Raw genomic sequence first — 21889 nt, 5'->3', positions numbered from 1 at the left:
CTTACGGTTGGAGAAGATGATTAAAAAACAAATAGAATTTAAACCAGAGTTGTTCCTGTTAGGAAAGATCCCAACTATGATAAAGAGACTGAGTATTTAACATTACATGTAGTAACCGCAGCGAGAATTATGTATGCCAATATTGGAAAAATGAGAATTTACCAGCTGAAGAAATGCTAATTAAGAAAATATTAGATTGTGCAGAAATGGATAGATTAACTTTAGAGATTAAAGTTGCCAAAGGAATTGTTCTTTTATCAGACTGAAGGAGAATTAAAGGAGAAAAAGTGCAGGAGAATCTATATGGGGAGTAGGGGAAAAACATAGGAATTAGCTACTTCATGGAAATATTTTTATCCTTACCTCTAGTAACGGATGCCAGTGAGTTATTGGTTTGCGCGGATATGCCAGCATTTCATTCCAGTGGTCTCTTCCAAGTCCTTCTGCATCCAGTCCAGTCCTACAGACTCCAATCACTTCATTGTGCCCTACTCTAGGATTAAAGAGAAGGAAATTTGTCCACAGAACAGTATATACTTGTGATGGACTATACTTTTATTTATTTTCAAATTTTATGCTGCCCATCTCTCTACCAAATGACTATAAAGAAGTGGCTGGAGGTGGAGGCGAGAGAAAAGACAATATAGCCAAGGTTGGAAAGGAGACAGAAGAAGAGAATTAGGATAGTTACTCCCTGGAATCTCCCAGGTTATATCCATTAGGTCAAGAGTTTAGTCTGGCATGATTCTGGCTAGATTCTGAACTTTGGCTAGATTGTTCTAGTTATTTTTGGGCTGGGGCTGAGAATGCTCTGATGTAAAACAATAAAAGCTGCAGATGGAATAACTATCTTTTGTATCAAGAATATGTAGGATTTGTGAGTTGCATGAGTTGTGCAAATTAAGAAAAATGCAATTTCCTTGTTTTATATTTTTCTCTCTCTTCTACAGTGACTGGAGAAGGTCAAATAGATACAGGACATTGCCTCACCTGTTGGCACCTGGAAATGTTATTCATTGAATTCTTTCAAGTTCTGAGATTTCATCAAATCTTTCTGGGCTTTTTAGATGTGAGAATAATAACGCTTCAAAGGATAAGGCTGTCCTTATAAAGTCTAGAAAGGTGCTTTAAAATATACAATAAAAGAGTTGGAAGTTGCTGCAGCTTGTTTCCTTCCTATTCAGTTGCAGTCCTCACATCTCTATGTATCCACTACAACAGTGCATTTTGGGGGTTTGCTGTAGCATCTGTTGTTAGGGACCATTTTAAATATGTCCTTTCACCATTTATCAAATAATCTATTAAGCGTGAGAACTAGACTTATTTTGCACCTGGCGATAGAAGCTAAATTTGTTTCTAAGGTCCAGAATCTGGAGTTGGCAATCTTTGAGTTTACGTTGTCTGAAAATGAAACACTAACATTTATTTTCATGGTAGGATATCTAAGTATAAACCATATATGACCAAAACAGCAATTAATGATGTTGGTCAAATAATACATCTTTTTCTTTTTTTCTTTTAAAACTGTCTTTTATTGAACTATTTTGCCTTCCCATAGTCTGTCTGACCCCTGAGATTGATACTAGATGCCATGCTCTGGGTGATCCCATAGACCAGACATGTCAAACACAAGGCCCGGGGGCTGGATCCGGCCCGTGAAGTGGTTTCATGTGACCCGCGAAGCCATTCTGGAAACAGTGAGGGAACGGCCCCCATTGCCTTGGCCCTGGCCCAGAGACCCTCCTTCTGCCAGAGACCCTCCGATCTGTCCCACTCCTGCCCAGGCCCCCATAGGCACCCTTGATGCGAACGATGTAGAGCTGGCCACGCCCACCCAGTAGGCCATACACACTTTAGCCACACCCACCCAGTAGGCCACACCCACCCAGGCCACACCCACCCAGCCCCCTGAGGGCAACCGCAATGCTGATGTGGCCCTCAATGAAATTGAGTTTGACACCCCTGCCATAGACCATTCCAGGTGGAGAACTTGGTGGTAGAAAGCTTGCTGCAGATTGTCGCAATTACCAGCCAAAATTTATACTAATTTGTACTAATTTTATTACCATCATATATGCAAATTACAATCCTCAAATGCTTATCAATCAGCAGGCTTCGAGATTTGAGAAATGTGGAGACATGCAGATAGCACCTGTTGTGAACACTTGAGAATGAATCTTTTTGGGACATTCATCATCTGTAAAGCATAGCTGTACAAACCCAGGAAAAGATACAGATGCTTTAAAGGTAGAAGCAACATGCACATGTGTTCCAAATCATATTATATCCTCTAAATTTGGATCTTTCACAGTCCAAAATAATTTAACGAAGGAAGATTATGAGGGGCTGCCACAAAGAAGAGGGAGCCAAGCTATTCTCCAAAGCACCTGAAAGCAGGACAAGAAGCAACGGATGGAAACTAGTCAAGGAGAGAAGCAACCTAGAACTAAGGAGAAACTTCCTGACAGTTAGAACAACTAACCAGTGGAACAACCTGCCTCCAGAAGCTCCAACACTGGAAGTTTTTAAGAAGAGACTGGACAGCCATTTGTCTGAAATGGTATAGGGTTTCCTGCCTTAGCAGGGGGTTGGACTAGATGACCTCCATGGTCCCTTCCAACTTATTATTATTATTATTATTATTATTATTATTATTATTATTATTATTATTATTATTATTATTATTATTATTATTATTATTATTATTATTATTTGTAAGGGAGGAATGATATGTATTTTGATAAAAGACCTGGTAGAAGATCAAACAGAGCAGTAAATAGGAGTCCAGGCAATGACCTTAAGCTGTAGGTCCCATGTTAATATATTTGTAACATTATACACATTTACAAGAGATATTTATTCATTTCTTTGGAAAGAGAAAAATTCAACATTACTACCGGTCATAATCCATGACAGCAATGGAGAGGCTGACTTGATCCACGTTTTCAGGAGGAATGTCAAAAACTATTGCTTCACTGTACACTGGGTTGAGAGTGTTCTTCTTTGTGGTTGTTTTCCTCTTTTTTAGGCGTCGACCGTCACACATCAGAGATACCTTGACATAGGGATCTGAGATAACAGGAAGAGAACTGAACAACTAGAAGTGCATGGACAATTTTTCCAGCAGACAAAAATACAAATAATCGGCCAATTTCATCTAGGAATCACAATGGGTGGCTGTAACCTCTTTGATCATGCTTGAATAGCCCTTTCAGAAAATTCAGCACCAGGGTCTTAAAATCCTGATAAGGCTCTGTTTCCCCATCAACTCCAACCAGGTGGGCTAAGTGGAAAGGCATCTACTCACCTGATGAACCAGTGATATCCATTGCTTTGAGATTTCGGCATTTGATGACTGTGAGGGTCATCCTCCCTGCTGTAGGCAAGTAGCAAAGGGAAAACATGATTTCCCCCAGGTCAATGCTTTCCTGTAAACATATTCCAGAAAAGTACATTTGTTAAAACACATATACAGGATCTTACTTTTATCTCAACTTTTTTCTCGCTGGAAATCTTCTCTAAACTGATATTATTTGAACTTTGGTATGTAGTACATACCCAAAATGGGAAATCTGTACACCTTCCATATAGAGTGACTGGATAGCGTAGCGATTAGACTGCTTTTGACAAGGAAGAGCAGAGTTAAAATTCAGGCTCATTCCTTTCTAAATCAGTTGGGGGTCCTTGAGCAAAGACCCCCTTATGCTTCATCTGCCTACCTCATATATGAGAGTGACACTAAGGAGAAGAGTCACGCCAGGTCAGATGTTGCCCAGATTAACAAGGTCCATGTCAGACGTTGAAGTTCTAGGATAATCTGATGATAAGTAGGCTACTAGAACAAACCATGCATGGGGGAGACAAGGAAACTTGGAATGCTACTACAATAGATCTAATGGGAGGAGATCTGGGAGAGTGGCTCTAACCGATCCTAGGAACAGAGCTTTCTGTCCAGAAGAGTGCAGAGCTAAGATATTGTGCAGAACCCACAAATTCTCAGACCTCTGGTAGAGGACCTAAAATTGAGGAAGACATATACCAACAGTTAGGGTGTTTGTGTGTATGTGTGTGTGTGTGTGTGTGTGTGTGCAAGCGTGCATGATTTTTATTTATTAACAATTTTTTTAAAAGAACAAAAACAATGAAAATTTTGAAAGAGAAAACTATGGAAAATAAAGAAAAGTAATAAGTGGAGAAAAAAGTACAAAGAATACAGAAGAGAAAGAAAAAAAAGAAAAGCAAAGAAAAATTATAACGAAGAATAATTGTATTTATTAGTGACTAGTGAACCTTTTGTTGAAAAACTGAATGCATGATTTATGGAATTGTTAATTAGAAAAGATAGACTATGGAAAGAAGGAAATAATGTAACCTCAGAAAGAGAGGGTAAAATATAAATGAATTTGTAACTGCTGTTAAGCAGATTGGAAGCTTAGGAAATCTGTAGCTCTTCCAATACTATTTGCTCCAATAGCTGTTAGCGCTACTGAAGGCCAGTTATTATGGGAATTATATGGCAATATTCAATGGGCTATAGTTTTGTCTGAACGAATTAATTGAGGCATTAATTTTTTAAAAAGTCATAATTTAAAAGATAACCTTATTTCAACCTTCCCCTCAATTGTATTAGATTTCTGTCTTTCATAAAATGAGATGATAGTGATAAAAATCTCCATAATTTTTTAAAAAGACACTGCTTTGGTCCGAGAATGTGGACTGTAGTTTCATTTTAGAAATAAAAGACTCCTTGATCCAATCTTATAACCATTTTTACAGAAGCGCCATTAATTTTGATGGGAGTTATTCCCAGTTAAATGCATATATAATTACATCTATACCCTGACATTTGTGCATGAGAGAAACTAATTCTGCTTTTTAATAAAGGGCATCTCAATAGCTTTGGATATAATTCTTTATAAGAAAACATGTTCAAAAGACAGGGTGTCTATGGGGAGAAGTTTTTTTAAAAAAAGTCAAGATGTCAGCACAACTGGTCAACTGAAGCCCTGCCCTTTTGTATATGTGTAACATATGTGTAACACATGCCAAGGGGAAGAGCTCTGATCATGCAGATTTCTTTAACTCATCCACCTCCCCTTATGGAGATAGCACTAAAAGGATGTGGTTAATATTGTCTATATTTTTACAATGCCAATAATTGTATTCCTCATTTTAACTATTAAATGCATTCATCCATTTTATACCTGGTACAAAAATGCATTGATCAGTGATGTTTTCACCCCCAAAATTATTATTTTTCTTTTTAATGACCTTGTAATCCCTTAATTCAGAGTAGAATTGGGGTGACTGAATGGAGCTGAGTGTTTACTGGCCAGATGCCTTTCCTGATGCCTATGTGGAGTTCATAGCACATATTTTTAATTTGCGACCTAAAAGTGAAACATCTCCTGCTACCTAGGATTGAACTCTCAAACTTCTGAGTGAGAGGCAAATGTCTTTACTACTAGGCCACCACACTATTCCTCTTAAAAGATTAAAATATTCCTATGAATAAATATGTGTTCATGGCAGGGTGGCTGGGGGCATCAAATGATGTCAGATCATTGTCAATTTCAGGAACGTTTAGTTTGTGTTGCATCAGATTCATGTAAAAGGCAAACAGAAGTGGGAAAGGAAACTTTGAATTTGGCAGTATAACAACTTAACAACTGGGAAACTGCTGAGACCTGATGAACAAGGGGCTGTAAGATTTAATTGCACCTTCATTCCAGCAAGTAGCACAACAACCCATAAGGATTTTTGCAAATACCCCAGGATACAGGACAAGATGAGTCAGGAAGAGTCTTTGAAAAACATTTGGTTGCTGGAGACTTAACTGGTAGCTACACTGATCATCTACTAATATGTTAGACAGAAATTCCTGACTCTGATTCTGCTATATATTAATGTGAACAATGCTGGCATAAAATTAGGCTTAAAGAAGATGTTTCTCAATCTTGACAACTTGAAGATGTATAGACTTCATTTTCCATGCCAGCTGGGGAATTGGGAGTTGAAATTTACATGTCTGGTTGCCCAGATTGATAAATATTGGCTTAAAATAAATTAACCATGATGAACATATACAGATTCATTAGCGGTACATACAGTAGCAATACCCAGAGCTTACTAAGGTTAATTATTCGCAGTTTATGATATATAATATTAAATTTTTGGATTTTTAGACAAAGGTCAAAAAGAATCCTCAAACTAGTGCTTAGCTCATAAATCATACAAAATTGCATTGATATATTTGTAAATTATGTTTTATGGAAGGTGGCCCAAAGCAATGCCTTTTATGCCTATGAGGAGTAAAACCAATACAAAAGTGTACTTTGCTGTGTATGATTTTCTTTTGTTTTTAAATATCTTGCATAATGTATCTAGAACATGGGTTGGATTTAATATAGCTATCAGAGAATCCAGATGGACTGCAGCTCCTTCCTGAGTATGTATTTGATCAGGTTTAATGATGGAGGTCAGAGAAACCGTGGTTCAGATGAATCCTACAGAATGTGGCATGAGGTTTCAAAATCTAGAGGTGCAGAAGTTATTAGAACTTTGGAGGCCTGAATCTTTCCTGAAATCAGGATGGTTTAGCAGCACCAGCCAAAATGGAATAGCTAAGATGATTGACCACTGGCCTCTACTGTCTGATCTAATGAAAAGAAGGACTAGGGGTGACATGATAGCAGTGTTCCAATATCTTGGTCAAAAAAGCCTGTTCCACCTTGAATGAATGAATGAATGATGATGATGATGTTGGAAGGGACCTTGGAGGTCATCTAGTCCAACCCCCTGCTCAGGCAGGAAACCCTGTATCATTTCAGACAAATGGCTGTCCAGTCTCTTCTTAAAAACTTTCAGTGTTGGAGCATTCACTATTTCTGGAGGCAGGTTGTTCCACTGATTAATTGTTCTAACTGTCAGGAAGTTTCTCCTTAGTTCTTGGTTGCTTCTCTCCTTGACTAGTTTCCATCCGTTGCTTCTTGTCCTGCCTTCAGGTGTTTTGGAGAATTGCTTGACTCCCACTTCCTTATAGCAGCCCCTGAGATATTGGAACACTGCTATCATGTCACCCCTCACCCTTCTCTTTGTTAAACTACACATACCCAATTCCAGCAGCCGTTCCTCATATAAGTATTGGCCCACTCCACACTGGATGCAGGCTCTGCCAGATCATAGTGTACAGTCCACAGGGACACCTAAAGTGGCTTTTCCAAAAAGTAACTGGACTTTCTTGGTTTTTTTTTCCTTGAAAACTTTTCACTTCTCATTCAAGACGCTTCTTCAGTTCAGAACTGAAGAAGCTTCTTGGATGAGAAATGAAATGTTTTCAAGGAAAAAAACAACTAAAGAAGTTCAGTTGCCTTTTGGAAAAACAGCTTTGGGACAATCATGGCCTGGATGATTAATAAGATGATTTGGTGACTGAGAATCTCCATAGACTACAGTCCACAGGGATAGTATTCATCCATTATATTATACCAGATCTAAATTCCATTGTCCTTAGCATGAATCATGGGCTGATTTTATGTTTCCAAAGCTTTAATTAAAGCCTAGCTCACTGCATTCAGGAGCTTCACAATTGGATTATGGATCTCCCAATGCAAGATCTGCACTCTCTCACTTCACTCTTGTAAAGTAGAAAGCTTGTGATTTAGAATTCTAATAGAAAAGAAAAGAAAAAAACCTTTGTTCATTAGCACCACATCAGGAGACAGGCACAGTAAGCTGGACAATGTAATTGGCTTTGTGTGCCTCAGAGAGCCGAAAGGGTTCCTTCTAAAGTCAGAATGTTATGCTGCATATATATTAGGAACTCTTACTCATCTTAAAAGTCACTCATTTGAAAGAACCAGTTATAAGCACCAAATCTCTATGGCCATGCCGAGTTTTAAAAGTGAAAACCTTGGTCTTTCTGCGTAACAGTGAACTATGATATATTTAAAAAGCCATCTTTCTTTAAATGCTAAGTAACTGCATGCTGCTGGAGCTATTTATATCTTGATCATTAAAGGTTACACATAGTCTAAGCTGAGCCAAGTATATACTAAACTTTCTCTCCCCCATTGGCTCATTTCTTCTACAACCATTATTTTCCATTCATGATTAATGTTGGAGAAATTTGATGACAAATAGATTACACAACTAGCTCAGTAGTTGTTAGGATGGTGTCCTGAAGTCTTGATCTCTCTAGAACATGGGTGTCAAACATGTCACGTGACATGTTGCAACGTATTGCGACTCTTCTTTGCATTGCTGGCAGTGGGGTGGGCGCGGCTTTGGTATCATGAAACCAGCCTGTGGGCCAGCAGTTTGACACCCCTGCTCTGGAACAATGTTTCTCAACCTCAGCAACTTTAAGATGTTTGGACTTCAACTCCCAGAATTCCCAAGCCTCCTTGTATAGTTTCATAGGTGTTTGGAATTTAACTCCAATTATTCTGCATATCTTTAGCTCTGTTTTTAGATAGGTCTTGGAAAATCTTCTGTCCAAAGCTACCTTTCATTGATTCCACATATGAGCATAACAACTTTGCAATTTCGGAATGCTATAGTATGATCATCTGTGGGTGTTTTTTTTAACTAAATCCAAGGGAAGAATTATTTTCCTCTCTTTCCATATGTAATGGCTTTGACACTAATAAAGGAGAATATCTGAAATGAGGTGTCTTTGTTGTTCTTTGAGCTTGGCTGTTTTCTTGTAGACATTTCATTACCCAAACTAGGTAACTTCATCAGGGCTAGTCTAGGCTTTGACACTGGGTTCCCGTAGGCTTTGATATTTTTTTTAGGAGCAACTTCTTCTTAAATGAAATCTAAGATAGTATATAGATTACAAACACAAACTGTTTCTGTATTTGCTGTTTTCTACAGCCTCAGAAGTAATTTTTCCATAACTCTGTCCATATAAACAAGAATAAGATTTATCATCAATAATAGATTGACTTAAGAATGAAATCAATAAGACACTAATCCATATTTCTACCTGCCTGAACTGGATTAAAGACATCATAAAACTCAATTCTGTGACACCCCAAGCTCACCCCAGATTTAATGTAAGCACCATTTACTAACATTAGTAAATTATGGGTTCAATTATGAGTTGATTTGGTATGGAGTTACTTACACTTAATTATAATTCTATCATTAAGTTCTTATTTTTGTTAGTATTAGCCATCTTCAACACCGGGTTGGACATAAAGGAAGTGAGAGTAATAAATGGTAAAATAAGGGGACTGAGGTATATTTCAGTAAAATGTAGGCTATAGGAAAATGAAAAGATTAATTGGATACAGGATTAAAGTCTTCCTATGAGTCTATAGCTGAAACTTTATTTGTCTCCCTTTAGAAGAAAGTAAATTTCACATACAGATTGAAAAAATGAGCCCATTGGTCTCTGCATTTGGAAGGTTATCAGTTAATGTGTTCATAAGTGTCTTGACAGGATGAGGGTTAAAAATCCATTGTTATCATACCGCATTATATGTGACAGCTACAGAAAGAAAATATCTGACCTGGAGGAATTTAAGTAAGAAGATACAAGACTTAGATATTTTGAAATCTCGTAAAACCTTTTTTTTTTTTTTTGAGACAGGGTACTTACTGTAGTGGCACAATGGATGTCTTTCCATACTGCAGCCTCTCTAGATAGATCAGAAACTTCAAAAAAGTTATCAAGAATAACTTCCCCAATCATATCATGTCTAGAAAACCTGTCAAAATCGTACATGCTGAAATGCAGCTTCCTGTTGCAAAGTTGATCATAGGCCACAGGAAACTGAAAGGTTTCATTAAAGACAGGGTTTAAAGTCTTCCTATGAACCCGTGTCTGAAACTTTTTTTTCCTGTCTGGAAGAAGGTAGATTTTCACATACGGATCTGAGGTTCCCGTAAAGTCTTTAGCTGGTAACTCCAAAGCTTTAATGATGGTGACCAAAAGCAGTTCATTTTCATAATCATATTTGAGCGTAAAGTTGAGTTTCCCACAGGTTTTCACATCCTCTTTCTTGCCTTCAGAATCCACAGACTTTTGCTTGTACAGCTCAGGTTTTATCCGTCCAATGCTGGTTGTTGTCTCCCCTCTTTGTAAAACTGGTTCTGGACCCATGTTAAAATCAATGCTGGACACCTGCATTTGCCTTGGCAAATGTCTCCTGAAAGAGTTGTGCCTGCGTTAAACAAACAGAAAGAAATTAGCTTAGATTGTCCTGAAGGGAAAAAAAATAACTTGGATACTATTAAAAATGAAGGAAGTAAATCAGCACTTCAATATCATTGTTACAACTCTCATGAGGGAACAGTTATTAATGACGCTAGATAATCCAGGAACATAAGTCAGTATTTCAGTCCAAGAAGAATAAGGATAATTCAGAAAACAGGAAATGGAGAATTAGGTAGATCAGAGGAAAGGGAGGGGAAAAAAGGAAGAAATGCAGACTAAGTAAATCAGGGAGAGGGTAAGAAAAGGTGAAATGGTCTAAACTTACAAGAAAAGGAAATGAGGGAAGAAAACCCATCTACCAGTTCCACCCCAGAAGTCATCATTCAAGTAGTAGTCCTTGACTTATGACCGCAACTGAGCCCAAAATTGAGTGACGTTTGCACCATTTTACAACCTTTCTTGCCACAATTGTTAAGTGAATCACTGTAGTTGTAAAGCTAGTAATAACTAAGTTGATACAGTAAGTGAATCTGGCTTTCCCATTGAGTTTGTTTGTCAGAGGTGATCACATGACCCCGGACACTGCAACCATCATAAATATGTACCAATGGCCGAGTGTCTGAATTCTGATCATGTGACCATGGGGATGCTGCAATGGTCAAAAGTGTGAAAAATGGCCATAAGTCACTTTTTTTCAGTGCCGTTGTAACTTTGAATGGTCACTAGTGGATTGTTTTAAGTCAAGGACTACCTACGATGGTGATTTGTAGAAGAGTATGATCTTGAAAAGTAAACTAGGAAATTAAAATAAATGAAATGAGCTAATTAGCCTTTCAATTCTCCCCTTGTTTTCTGGAAGAAGAGTAGCCATTCTGTGTTGTTGCCACCGGTAGTTAATTTTTTGTTGCCCAGGCCCAGAATGGACTTCCGGAAGCGGCATCCACACAGAGAACCTGTTGTTCACATATTTGAATCCCACCACTGCATGGGTCATAAGGATACTGGAAGCTAGGCTGACTCAAAGAAGTTTTTATTTTTCATTTTCCTATTTCATAAGTGGCTTTTCTATATTGCATGTTTGCCCTTCATCAAAAAAGGACAACAACCACTTCTGGAAGACAGAATAGATGACATCCTCCTCTACTAAGCCCACACTCGATGTCAAAGACAGTTCAATGTTGTTGTTTTTCTGCCCATCCAATTATACTTTTCTATATTATGTTGCCTTGAGGGTCTTTGTTCATAGAGCACTTGGCATTGTTGTTGGCTAAATGCTGCATTTCAATGCTACTTCATAAAGGCAGGAGTGCACCATCAACTGAATCAGTGCTTATTCTGCTTTTTGACACAATTACAGGTCATTTCCTCATGAATGTTGTAATGGTCACAATACTTGCCTTGTAAATAGAAGATGGTTGGTTCAAACATGGGGCAGATTTTTTTTTTGAATTACCATTTCTCTCCCAACTTCCAACTTTTGCCTCTTGAACAAAAATGCCAGCCTGCAGTAAAGAGGAGCAATGAAGCTTTGTCGTGTTCTGTCTCTCCCATTTCCTGGCTACATTGCCTTTGAATGCTGAAGCAAAATGTCTTTCTGTGCAGATGCCCAGCAGCATCTTTTTGAAGCACCACATGTGGTTGCTTAATAATGCAAGAAGAGGTGCTTCATAGGGTGCTCCGTACATTCTGAAGCATCGTCCAAAAGATTTGTACAGTTCTGCTCTCTGGTTCTGGTATTTCCTTATCTGAAGAAGCCCCTAGATTTGTCTTCTTTTTGAACCTAATAGAAGCTTGGAATCCTGGGAAACTTAATAATTAGCAGATGATTGTATCATGTACTATGGACCTTCACAGACATCCACAGCTGACCTTCTTACTAAATGGATGCACATGTGTATTTTAATTAAATTCTTTTCTTATTTGAGAAAGAAAATATTGAAGCAAATGCCATTTCATTAAATGGACTGAGATGTGCTAGGAAAAAAATAATGTATGTGCAGAATTCTTCTGCATAGCTCTATTTAAAACACCTGTACTGAATATATAACATTGTTCCCTTTGGCTTCTATTGTTAGCAACTTCACAGCCTGCCTAGGTTGGATGCTACAGAGAGAGTTATTCCCTAGATGATATAATATCATCATATTCAATGATATTTGTGCTCTAATGACACAGTGGTTTGCGTCAGTTTCTGAATCCCAACATTTCGTGGAGACAGCTGATTGATGTGCAAATTATTCAGATGTGTTTTGTTCCCATAGCAACGTGGGAATGCTTTTCTGAACCACAGAAACTATGGGATTTGTATGATTGCCCTACAAAGGTGTCAGGAGCACAGCTAATTAGAAAGTGCACACTTAACAGCTCACATCAGCTATGCTGTTCCTCCCACACGTGCCATATCCCTGCACTTTGATTTGTTGCTTTGCCTGGATTCATCTTCACTTTTTGGAGCCTTGAAGGCAAACCAAAAATGGTCCTCCATGTTCTAGAGAATTTAAACACACAAATTATCAGCAGCATCTTGTCAGATCTGTAGCTCCACTGAAATTGTCCAGTGGGAATTTGTGCCCCAGGGACAATAGCAGCGGAAATTTGCCAAATGAATTGCTCTTGCAGATTTTTTTTAAAAAAATCCCATTTATATCCCGCCCTTCTCTGAAGACTCAGGGCAGCTTACAATCTAAAGCACAAATCAATGTGCTTAGCAATAGCCTTCATTCTATGTATATGCCTGCTTATTAGGGCTTTCGCCCCCCCCCCCAGCGGCATTATTACAAAGTCAGCTTATTGCCCCCAACAATCTGGGTTTGCTATAGTGGAACCTTAGTTTTTTTAAAAAAATTAAAATAGCATTAACTGGATGTATTTAATTCCTCTCCTTGCATGGAGTGGGACACTTCAAAATGTCTGAGGTTCATGTTCCTTTCAGACAAGAACAGCCAATTTCAGAAAATGCAGAGGAACGAGTAAGTTTACTGAAACAATTTATGTTTCAGATTGACTCTTGCATGGAGTTATTCTCTTCTGGCATGGCTCCAGTTTTGCTTGAGGGTCTGTGATATCAGCTTTTCCTGCCCAGGAATGCCACCTGTGCTCTCACCCTACAGCGGACCTGAAACAAGACATTGCTATCCTATCTACTTCCATCACCTCCTTCTTCCCTCGATGTTACCTTTAAGACTTCTACTCCACTCTCTCCTCACCAGGCCACAGCTGCAGGTTCTTTCTAGCATTAGACTCCTGCCTGGTTATGCACAATATTCCAGATCCAGTATCAGAGGGAAATGAAATCAGACAATACCAACATAATGCTTTTCCGCTGGCTCAGTTTCATGCATTCAGCTACAAGTCAAACAATTTAATCATGTAATGCGACATGAGTTGATAAACAAGCTACTCAACTTAGATTGTGGTGGTTTCTTTCATTCATTTAGTGGCAGCAGAAACCAACATGCTATGGTGACCTTGGGCCACAAGATTAGGAGAAGCATTTGGGAGAGTGACCAGGAATAGAAGAATATTCAAATCCAACAGAAATTATTTAGCATGTTTTGAATAAATAACACAACATATTTTATCAGTTAGATGTAGATTAGATAGGATCCCTTAAGATCATGAAGTAATGATTGTTTCCAGGAATGGAAAACGTAACTCCAGAATCTAGAATCATGTAAGAAGGTACAGTATATCAGTTATGCTTTTGATGACTATATACTGTAGTAACTTCAAAATAAGCCTATTTAATAGAGACTAGCATTGAAAGAAAGCTAACACTCTCTTGTCCATTCTTCTGAGTTCCTGTAGCATAGAATGAGATGATCCACTAGCAGACAAATTGGAACTTGCATGAAAATTTCAGTAAATGATCATGCTGAAAGAAACTTTAATTTAGGGTTTTGAGCTAACCATTGATGGTGGTGATTTATGGAAACACCATCCATATTTAAAATAATCTCAGTTATTCACAAGATAATCATTCAATGAAGGCTTAAGAGCTGAGACTATGTATTGTTGAAATAACTAGGATATATATCATTACAAAGTTTTTTCTTCGGGCAAGTCATACATGGTTTGTAGATTCATAGAATGTGAGTCCTGTGCAAATTGCCTGTCCAGTGCTGGAATCTACTATTACTTTCATTCAATATCTGCGCTGAAAATTGTAGTTATCTTGGTTTGGCTGAATGTGCAACTTACTAAAACCTCAGTTCTGATCTGGAAAATTATCTGAGATCTAGGTCCTAACCCAATAGTTATATTCTAACATTTAAAAAAAAACAAGACTTATAAGTCTGTGAATTTGCTTCACTAATTTTACTGCAGATACTCAGTTTCACATTTCCTGAACCAATATAATGTAATGTTATATTGGGAATGTTGGGAATTTTCTAAGCAGCAACAGCAGCAGATGCTTCTAAAGAGCTATAAATTAAAGGGAAATAAACACAAGCATGTGTGTTTTGATAGCTATAATCACAAAAAGGCTTTTAATAATGAGTGCTGGGAAAAGCACAGAAAATTTGAATACATAATTGTGCACATATTTAAAAAGTATTTAAAACTGAATGGCAAAAATCATTATGATTGGAAAAATGAGACAATATATGAAAATGTAGTACTTAGTAGGCAGATTTATTCATCTTTACTTGCCAATTTCTCTGGATAGGATGCTAAAATGTTGTCTCATGCCCAGTGAGTTGTGTTGATCAACCTCAAGAATGTAAGTTCTACCAGGAGATGCTGGGAGTTGAACCTCTTATCTTATGGATACAAACAATATAGTTTATCTTTATTCAGTTACAAGGTTGGGCATAATAGCTTAGAACCTTCAATCAGAATAGAAGTGGAAGGGATTTTGGAAGCCTTCAAGACCAAGCCCCTATTCAAGTACTATAACATTTCAGACAAGTAGCTGTCCAGTCTCTTCTTAAAAACCTTCAGTGATGAAGCACCCACAACTTCTCAAGGCAAGCTGTTCCACTGGTTAATTCTATTGATTGTTACGAAGTTTCTCCTTAATTACAGGTTACTTTTCTCCTGGATTCCATCACCGCCTAAACAAATTCTTATGGATTAGTCCCTACATAGTAAGAACATTCAATTTATAATAAAAGCATTATTGTAACCTTGAATAAATAGGGAACACAGCAACGGTAATGGACAGGTTGCAAGGAATTTACTACATGTCTCCTCTCCTTTAGTCCCTGAAACCCTCATTATGAGCAAGAACCTCCCCCAGCTCCAAAAATCATGATGTTAAGTGCAGCCTTGCCATCTTCTAGTTGAAGAAAAAAAGGAATTTAATCTAATCTAAGTGGCATGTTTTCTGCAATTAAAAGAAAAAGAAAAAAGAAAATCAATTATCTTCTTGTGTCCAGATATAAAAGCTGTACTCCCAGATTCTTTCCTATTACCTGATAAAATGTTACATTATGAAAGAAGCCAGCTTCTCTCCTGATCGATGATAATGAAAGTCTAAAAGCAATCTACAAGAAAAGACTGGAAATGAATGCACCCAATATGAGAAATTGTTTATAGAGTTCAGCAAAATCACAACAAAGTGTGATAAAGGCTAATTTTTTAAAATTAAAATTTGAATTACAACTAGTGAATGTGGAATATTTTTCAATATCTACAGTACTTTGGAATCATGAAATAAAATCTACATTGAAAGTCTTATTCTAAATTTCAGGTCTTAGGAAAACTTTGTAAATTTGAGATGGTGAAATGATGAGACTAACCAGCAGCACCATAAGCTTTTTTCACTCATAAATATATTGGTAGGAATTGGTTTTTTACCATCAACAAGAATGCTTTTCATGAGCTTCCAAGTGAAGTGAAATTGCATTCTGGAGATAAACAGACAGTAACACAAAACTGCTTTTCCTCATGTCGTTTAATGTTGCCAGGAATCAAAACATAAAGACTCTTTTTATGTGCAGATCTCTTATGAAACAGTAAAAAAATAGGAGAATGTAAAATATTTAATTAAGGTTCATTGCATTGCTTCCCCTTCCTATGCGATGAGTACTCAGAATCAAGGTTAGTTTTCCTTTCAGTAGAATCATTTTAACTCTGATAGTTTTATTATTAATGCATAGAAATGGGTTCTCTGAGCTTGTGGGTTGGTTTCTGAACATTTTGTTACCAGGCTAGGTAACATCTCCAGTGGAGTTTAGGGGATGTTTGTGTGTCAATGATCTTCCATTTATAAAGGCTTCAGGTGTGGGTGTGTCAAGTGAGGGTCTTGAGATGAGTCATCAGAGAGAGGCTTGATGGATCTTGTGACGGGGAGTTTATTTTGGGTCAGGGTCATTGGAGGGTGTGAATTATCAGTGGGTCAGGGGTGAGTCATCAGTGAGAGGCTTGGTACACTCAGGGCTTTTTTTGTCATAGAACGCTCAGAACGGAGTTCCGGCACCTTTTTTGGATGGAACCTTGTAGGATAGGCAAGGCGGGTTGTATGACATGTGTGAGTTCCGGCACCTTTTTCTTTTACAAAAAAAGCACTTGGTACACTTGACACACCCATACCTGAAGCCCTTATAAATAGAAGAGCACTGGCACTGACATTCCGTAAACTCCACTGAAGATGTTGCCTAACCTGGTAACGAAACATTCGGAAACCAACCCACAAGATCAGAGAACGAACCTCCACCCTCAGATACTGCACTCTTTATTGATAGCCACAAGGAAGAGGATACAGACCAAAAGTCTGTTCCGGCATTGATATATATTCACATTCCTAGCACCGAAGCATGGGATTTAGGGAATCCAGAACACTAAGGGCTTCATCTACATAAGAGTTAGGTTTCTAACAATGAACTGTACAATGACTCAATGAAAATTGCCTGTGGAGGGAAACAACATAACTCATTAGAGAATATCTGGAGTGAAGTTGACAGCAGGTGTACTAGTCATACTGTTTCCTGAAATGGAATGATGCGTCACTGCTACTTCAGCTTTCCACAACATCTGCCACTGCCATATCTATTTCCTTTTCTCTGTCCTTCTCAATAAATTTTTGGAACTATATTAGGAGCAGCATGGAGTATCTGCCTTGTTTTGGGCATACAGATTATATCCTGAATGGTTCCAACTAGGGATGAATTTGAATTTGAATTTGAATTTTTTTGAATTTATATACCGCCCTTTCCCATAGGACTCAGGGCGGTTTACAGGGTATATAAAACATCAATACAAAAATTAAGAGCAATTAAAAAAGATTAAACTAAATCCCTGAAAAAAATATAAAATCCCAGTTAAAACCCCAGTTAAAACTCAGCCTGGGCCGGAAAGCTCGAAGAGCCAGGTCTTCAGGTCTCGGCGAAATGATCGAAGGTCGGGGGCAGTACTATTTCAACAAGTCTGAAGGAATTTTCTGAAGACCACAGATTATCTATACATCCATGAAATGCTTGTGGCGAGTATTTCCCAGGGACACATGTACTCGTACCATTTGGGTTTACACTGAAAAGGGGCATTTTTTTTACATATATGATATGATCTCATGATCTTGAACACATGCTCACCATTTTGAAGGAGCACATCAGGAATTTATTTTGAAGTCCTGAATTTCATTGGTGGAGAATCAGAGGAATTATGGAATGAACTTAGCTGTTAAGGATGAATGTGAAAAGAGACTGCCAAAATGAAGAAAGAGAAGAAAGCAAATGAATCTCAGAGCAAACCATAGAAAGAAGGGAAAAGAAGACAAAGCCAAGAAACACAAAAATGTCAGAAGGAACTTAGCCAAGAGTTTCAGGCAGCTGTTAGAAGAGACAAGAAGCAGTATAACAACCATTGCAGAGACACTAAAGATGGAAACAGACATAGAAAAACAAGGAAAGTCTTTCAAAAGATCTCTGATTTTAGAAGGAGGTTCCAACCTTGAATTGGTATGCTAAAGGACATCAATGTACAAAGAGTAACCAAGTCGAAGGAGATCAAAGAATATCATAGAAGTACAGTGAAACATATAATAGAGACATCAACATCCAAGATATCTTAGAAGATATTTCTTAGTTATAAAAGCGACTGGAACTAGAAGATGAAATTAAATCAACACTCCGTTCACTGCCAAGTTGAAAGGTAGTGATGAACTACCTACTGAAAATATGGTAAGCAACAGAAAAAAATATCAGCCAAGATTCTAATCAAATTTGCCAACAAACCTGGAGAATGATACAAAGACCAAACAATGGGAAGATATCAATTTACATTCCAGCACAAAAAAAAAGTAGATTTAACAGGGTATACAGTAGTAAAGGTAAAGGTTCCCCCGCACACGCGTGCTAGTCATTTCCAACTCTAGGGGCCGGTGCTCATCTCTGTTTCAAAGCCGAAGAGCTAGCGCTTGTCCGAGGACATCTCCGTGGTCATGTGGCCGGCATGACTGGACGCCAAAGGTGCACGGAATGCTGTTACCTTCCCACCACAGTGGTCCCTATTTTTCTACTTGCATTTTTACGTGCTTTTGAACTGCTAGGTTGGCAGAAGCTGGGACGAGTAACAGGCACTCACTCTGTTACGTGGCACTCGGGATTCGACCTGCCAAACTGCCGACCTTCTGATCGACAAGCTCAGCATCCTAACCCACTGAGCCACCGTGTCCCTTTTAACAGGGTATACATATCCTTAATTTTGCATGGTAGCAAAATAACGGTTAGGATCATCCAATGCAGATTAGAGTCCTAGAGGGAAAAAGAGATGCCAGATATTCAAGCTAGTTTTAGAAAAAAAAAACATTATACATTATTGCTGATGCAGACTGGATGGTTGAGAAAGCCAAAGAATACCAAAAAGAAGTCAGCATGTGCTTCATCGATTATAGAAAAGTCTCTGATTTTGTCGATGATGTCAAGCAAGGGAAAATGATAAGAAGAATGGGAATCCTATTGTCCTCATGAGAAACTTATATACAGCTCAGGAAGATATGGTAGGGCCAGAACTTGGCAAAACAGATTGAAACATCAATAACATGCACTATGTTGGTAACACCAATAGATGAAAATGCAAAGGATCTTCAAACCCACTACTAAAAGTCAAAGAGCACAATGGAAAAAAAAATGAGACCAAAATTAAAGTCCCCATGACAATCCTTGGAAGCAAAAGTTGGTCTTTAAAGAAGTAGGATAGGAAGAATATTGACACCTTTGAATGCGAATGTCAGAGAAGATCCCTGAGAATACCAAGGACAGCCAAGAAAACAAATTGATGGATCATTGAACAAATCTTACTTGACCTAGCTGAAACTATCCTACTTCAAACTTGTTATGTGAAGACCCAGCTCTCTGGAAAAGGCTCTAACACTGGGAAAGGTAGAAGGAAAGAGAAGTGAATGACCATCAGCAAGATGGATGAACTCAGTTACAGTTGGAAGATTTGAAAGAACAGATTAAGGATATATGTTTGTAAAGAAAATATATCTCTATGGTGGCTAGGTGTCAAAAATGATTTGATGGCACATAATCAATCAATCAGTCAACACTGCATACATGGAACACTGGCCATAATTTGCAAAACAAGGCTCACAGAATTTTTCTATTTATTTTTTTTTGTTCAGAACTTTCTGTTTAAGAAAGTTGTTATGTACTGGGCTCTTGTGAAATACGTGGGTTGCTGGAGCAGCTAATGGCTCTCCAGCAACCCAGACTACAAGTCTCCTGTGCTGCAATTGGCTATCTCCAGGCGGCAATGGTTGATTCAAACCTATTGGCTGCCGCCTAGGGGCTAGACTATATATTCTGGCTAGTTGCAGGCATTTCCCCAGTACAGTTCCAGCACGAAATAAACAATGAGTTACCCTGTACTCCGTTCTGCGTCTTCATTCCTGCACCAAAGAACCTGCTATTTAACAAAAGTATTCTTTCAATTACCTCAAATACAAACTCCAAGCATTTCGCCCTTAATGTTCTTAGTACATTAAAATCAGATGTGTCTAATCACCGTCTTCTTAAATCATTTGTTGGTTGATGTGACAGCTAAGTGCTAAGCTGATGCTAGCTAAGTGCTAGCATATTGTTCTCAGTTATGTCTTGATAGAATCTTGATTGTTGGATAAGGATGGACGTGAACTATTAATGGTAAAGAATAAATTGGTTTTTATATAAAAAAATAATTTGATAGCTAGTTCATTGCTTTGTGTTATTTCTTACCTTAATGTATTTTGTGCCTTATCTATTATAGTCATGGACACAGACACACACACCCATACTCACACCAACCCCTATGTCTAAACCTGTTTTTTGTTCATGTGCAGGTAGTCCTTAATTTACAACTATTCATTTAATGACCATTCAAAGTTACAAAAGCACTGAAAAAAGTGCTTATGGACTTATGACCATTTTTCACACTTATGACCATGGTAGCATCTTCACGGTCACGTGATCAAAATTCAGATACTTGGCAACTGGCATGTATTTATGATGGTTGCAGTATCCCGGGGTCATGTGATCACCTTTTCTGACATGCAAAGTCAATGGGGAAGCCAGATCCACTTAACAACCATGTTACTAACTTAACAAGTGCAGTGATTCACTTAACAACTGTGGAAAGAAAGGTCATAAAGTGGGGCAAAGCTCACTTAACAACTGTCCTGCTTGGAAATTTGAGGTTTAATTCCCAGTGAACATTGTTTCAGCTGTTGGCCCTGCCCTAATGTTTTTGTAACTTCTTCCCACCACACACCCTGCATGTACTAGCTCAAGATTAGAAAGAACATACATCAGCGAAGTACCCTAGGGGGTTCATATCAGCAAACTCCCTGATCTTCAGGTCTTTACTGAATCATGCAGATTAGAAGAGAGAAATATGGGCACAATTGTGAGAGTGAGGGATGGACCATGGCTGGTTCTAGTTGCTGTTGACAAGAGGGAACGACGAAGACCAGTGTGCTGCCACCACGTGGCTGTTCTTGGGAAATTATAATATGCTAATTGGGTCTGCCAGTACCTTCCCCCTTTGTGATGTATTTCCTATCCTGCTCATGATGCTGTACTAGGATCCACCCCTTCTGGGTTGGACCTCCTCCTTCTCCTTGCTCCCTTGTGTCCATCCTCCATTGTAACATCTGAACACAAGCCATGCGGACAGTAATCCTGTTACTGTCTTTCAACCTTAAAGCACCGACCAGATTTCACCTGACCGCACCTTCTCTGCTGTAACCACCTTCTACATGCAAAATAAAGGTATTTCAGATGAACCAGGTGCTTTATGAGTTCACTGTCTGGAAAGGGCCGTTAAATGTGACTAAATTCGCTTAAACAGACCAATAAGTGTCTTAACAAGGAATTAAATCCACAATACAACTGCCTGTAACAGAACACCCAGAATGTCTCATTTGTGGGGTACCTGAAGATTCAATACGCTCATCCCTTTTGCTTAACATCTACCTGAGATGTCTGGGTGAGATTAATCATTAATTTGATACCATTTGTATGCTGATGGTACCCAACTATAAATCTTAATCCTGGGCCAGCCAAGTGATGCTGACAATGTCTGCCTCATTGTCTGGAGGGTGTGATTGTATGGCTGGGAAAGATTAGGATCAGGATCAATCCCAATAAGCTTGAGTGAGGACATTAGGAACTTTCCATATTTAGTTTTGTATGGGGTTGTACTTCCCAAGTTGAGACTGATGTGCAACTTGGGTTGTCTAAAGAATGCCATTTATTGGGATCTAGGAAATGGTCTTTCTCGGTCAATGTGCTTTTCCTC

At 38.3% G+C, this 21889-nt stretch overlaps 1 protein-coding gene across 2 annotated transcripts in view; it reads right to left on the bottom strand.

Annotated features, from left to right (window-relative positions):
* The window catches only part of SYT10 (synaptotagmin 10), a gene marked incomplete at both ends in the record, with an annotated part of 44943 nt that overhangs the window by 954 nt on the left and 22100 nt on the right, over positions 1 to 21889 (bottom strand). For both annotated transcript variants that reach the window (XM_081330264.1, XM_081330265.1), the window contains 4 exons: positions 364 to 493; positions 2898 to 3069; positions 3308 to 3428; positions 9611 to 10175. In XM_081330264.1, the coding sequence (XP_081186390.1) occupies positions 364 to 493; positions 2898 to 3069; positions 3308 to 3428; positions 9611 to 10175 (988 nt within the window). The remainder of the gene's footprint in view (positions 1 to 363; positions 494 to 2897; positions 3070 to 3307; positions 3429 to 9610; positions 10176 to 21889) is intronic.

The sequence above is a fragment of the Vipera berus genome (genome assembly GCF_964194415.1).
Source record: "Vipera berus genome assembly, chromosome: 6".
NCBI lineage: Eukaryota > Metazoa > Chordata > Lepidosauria > Squamata > Viperidae > Vipera > Vipera berus.
This window is presented reverse-complemented; position numbering and strand designations above follow the sequence as displayed.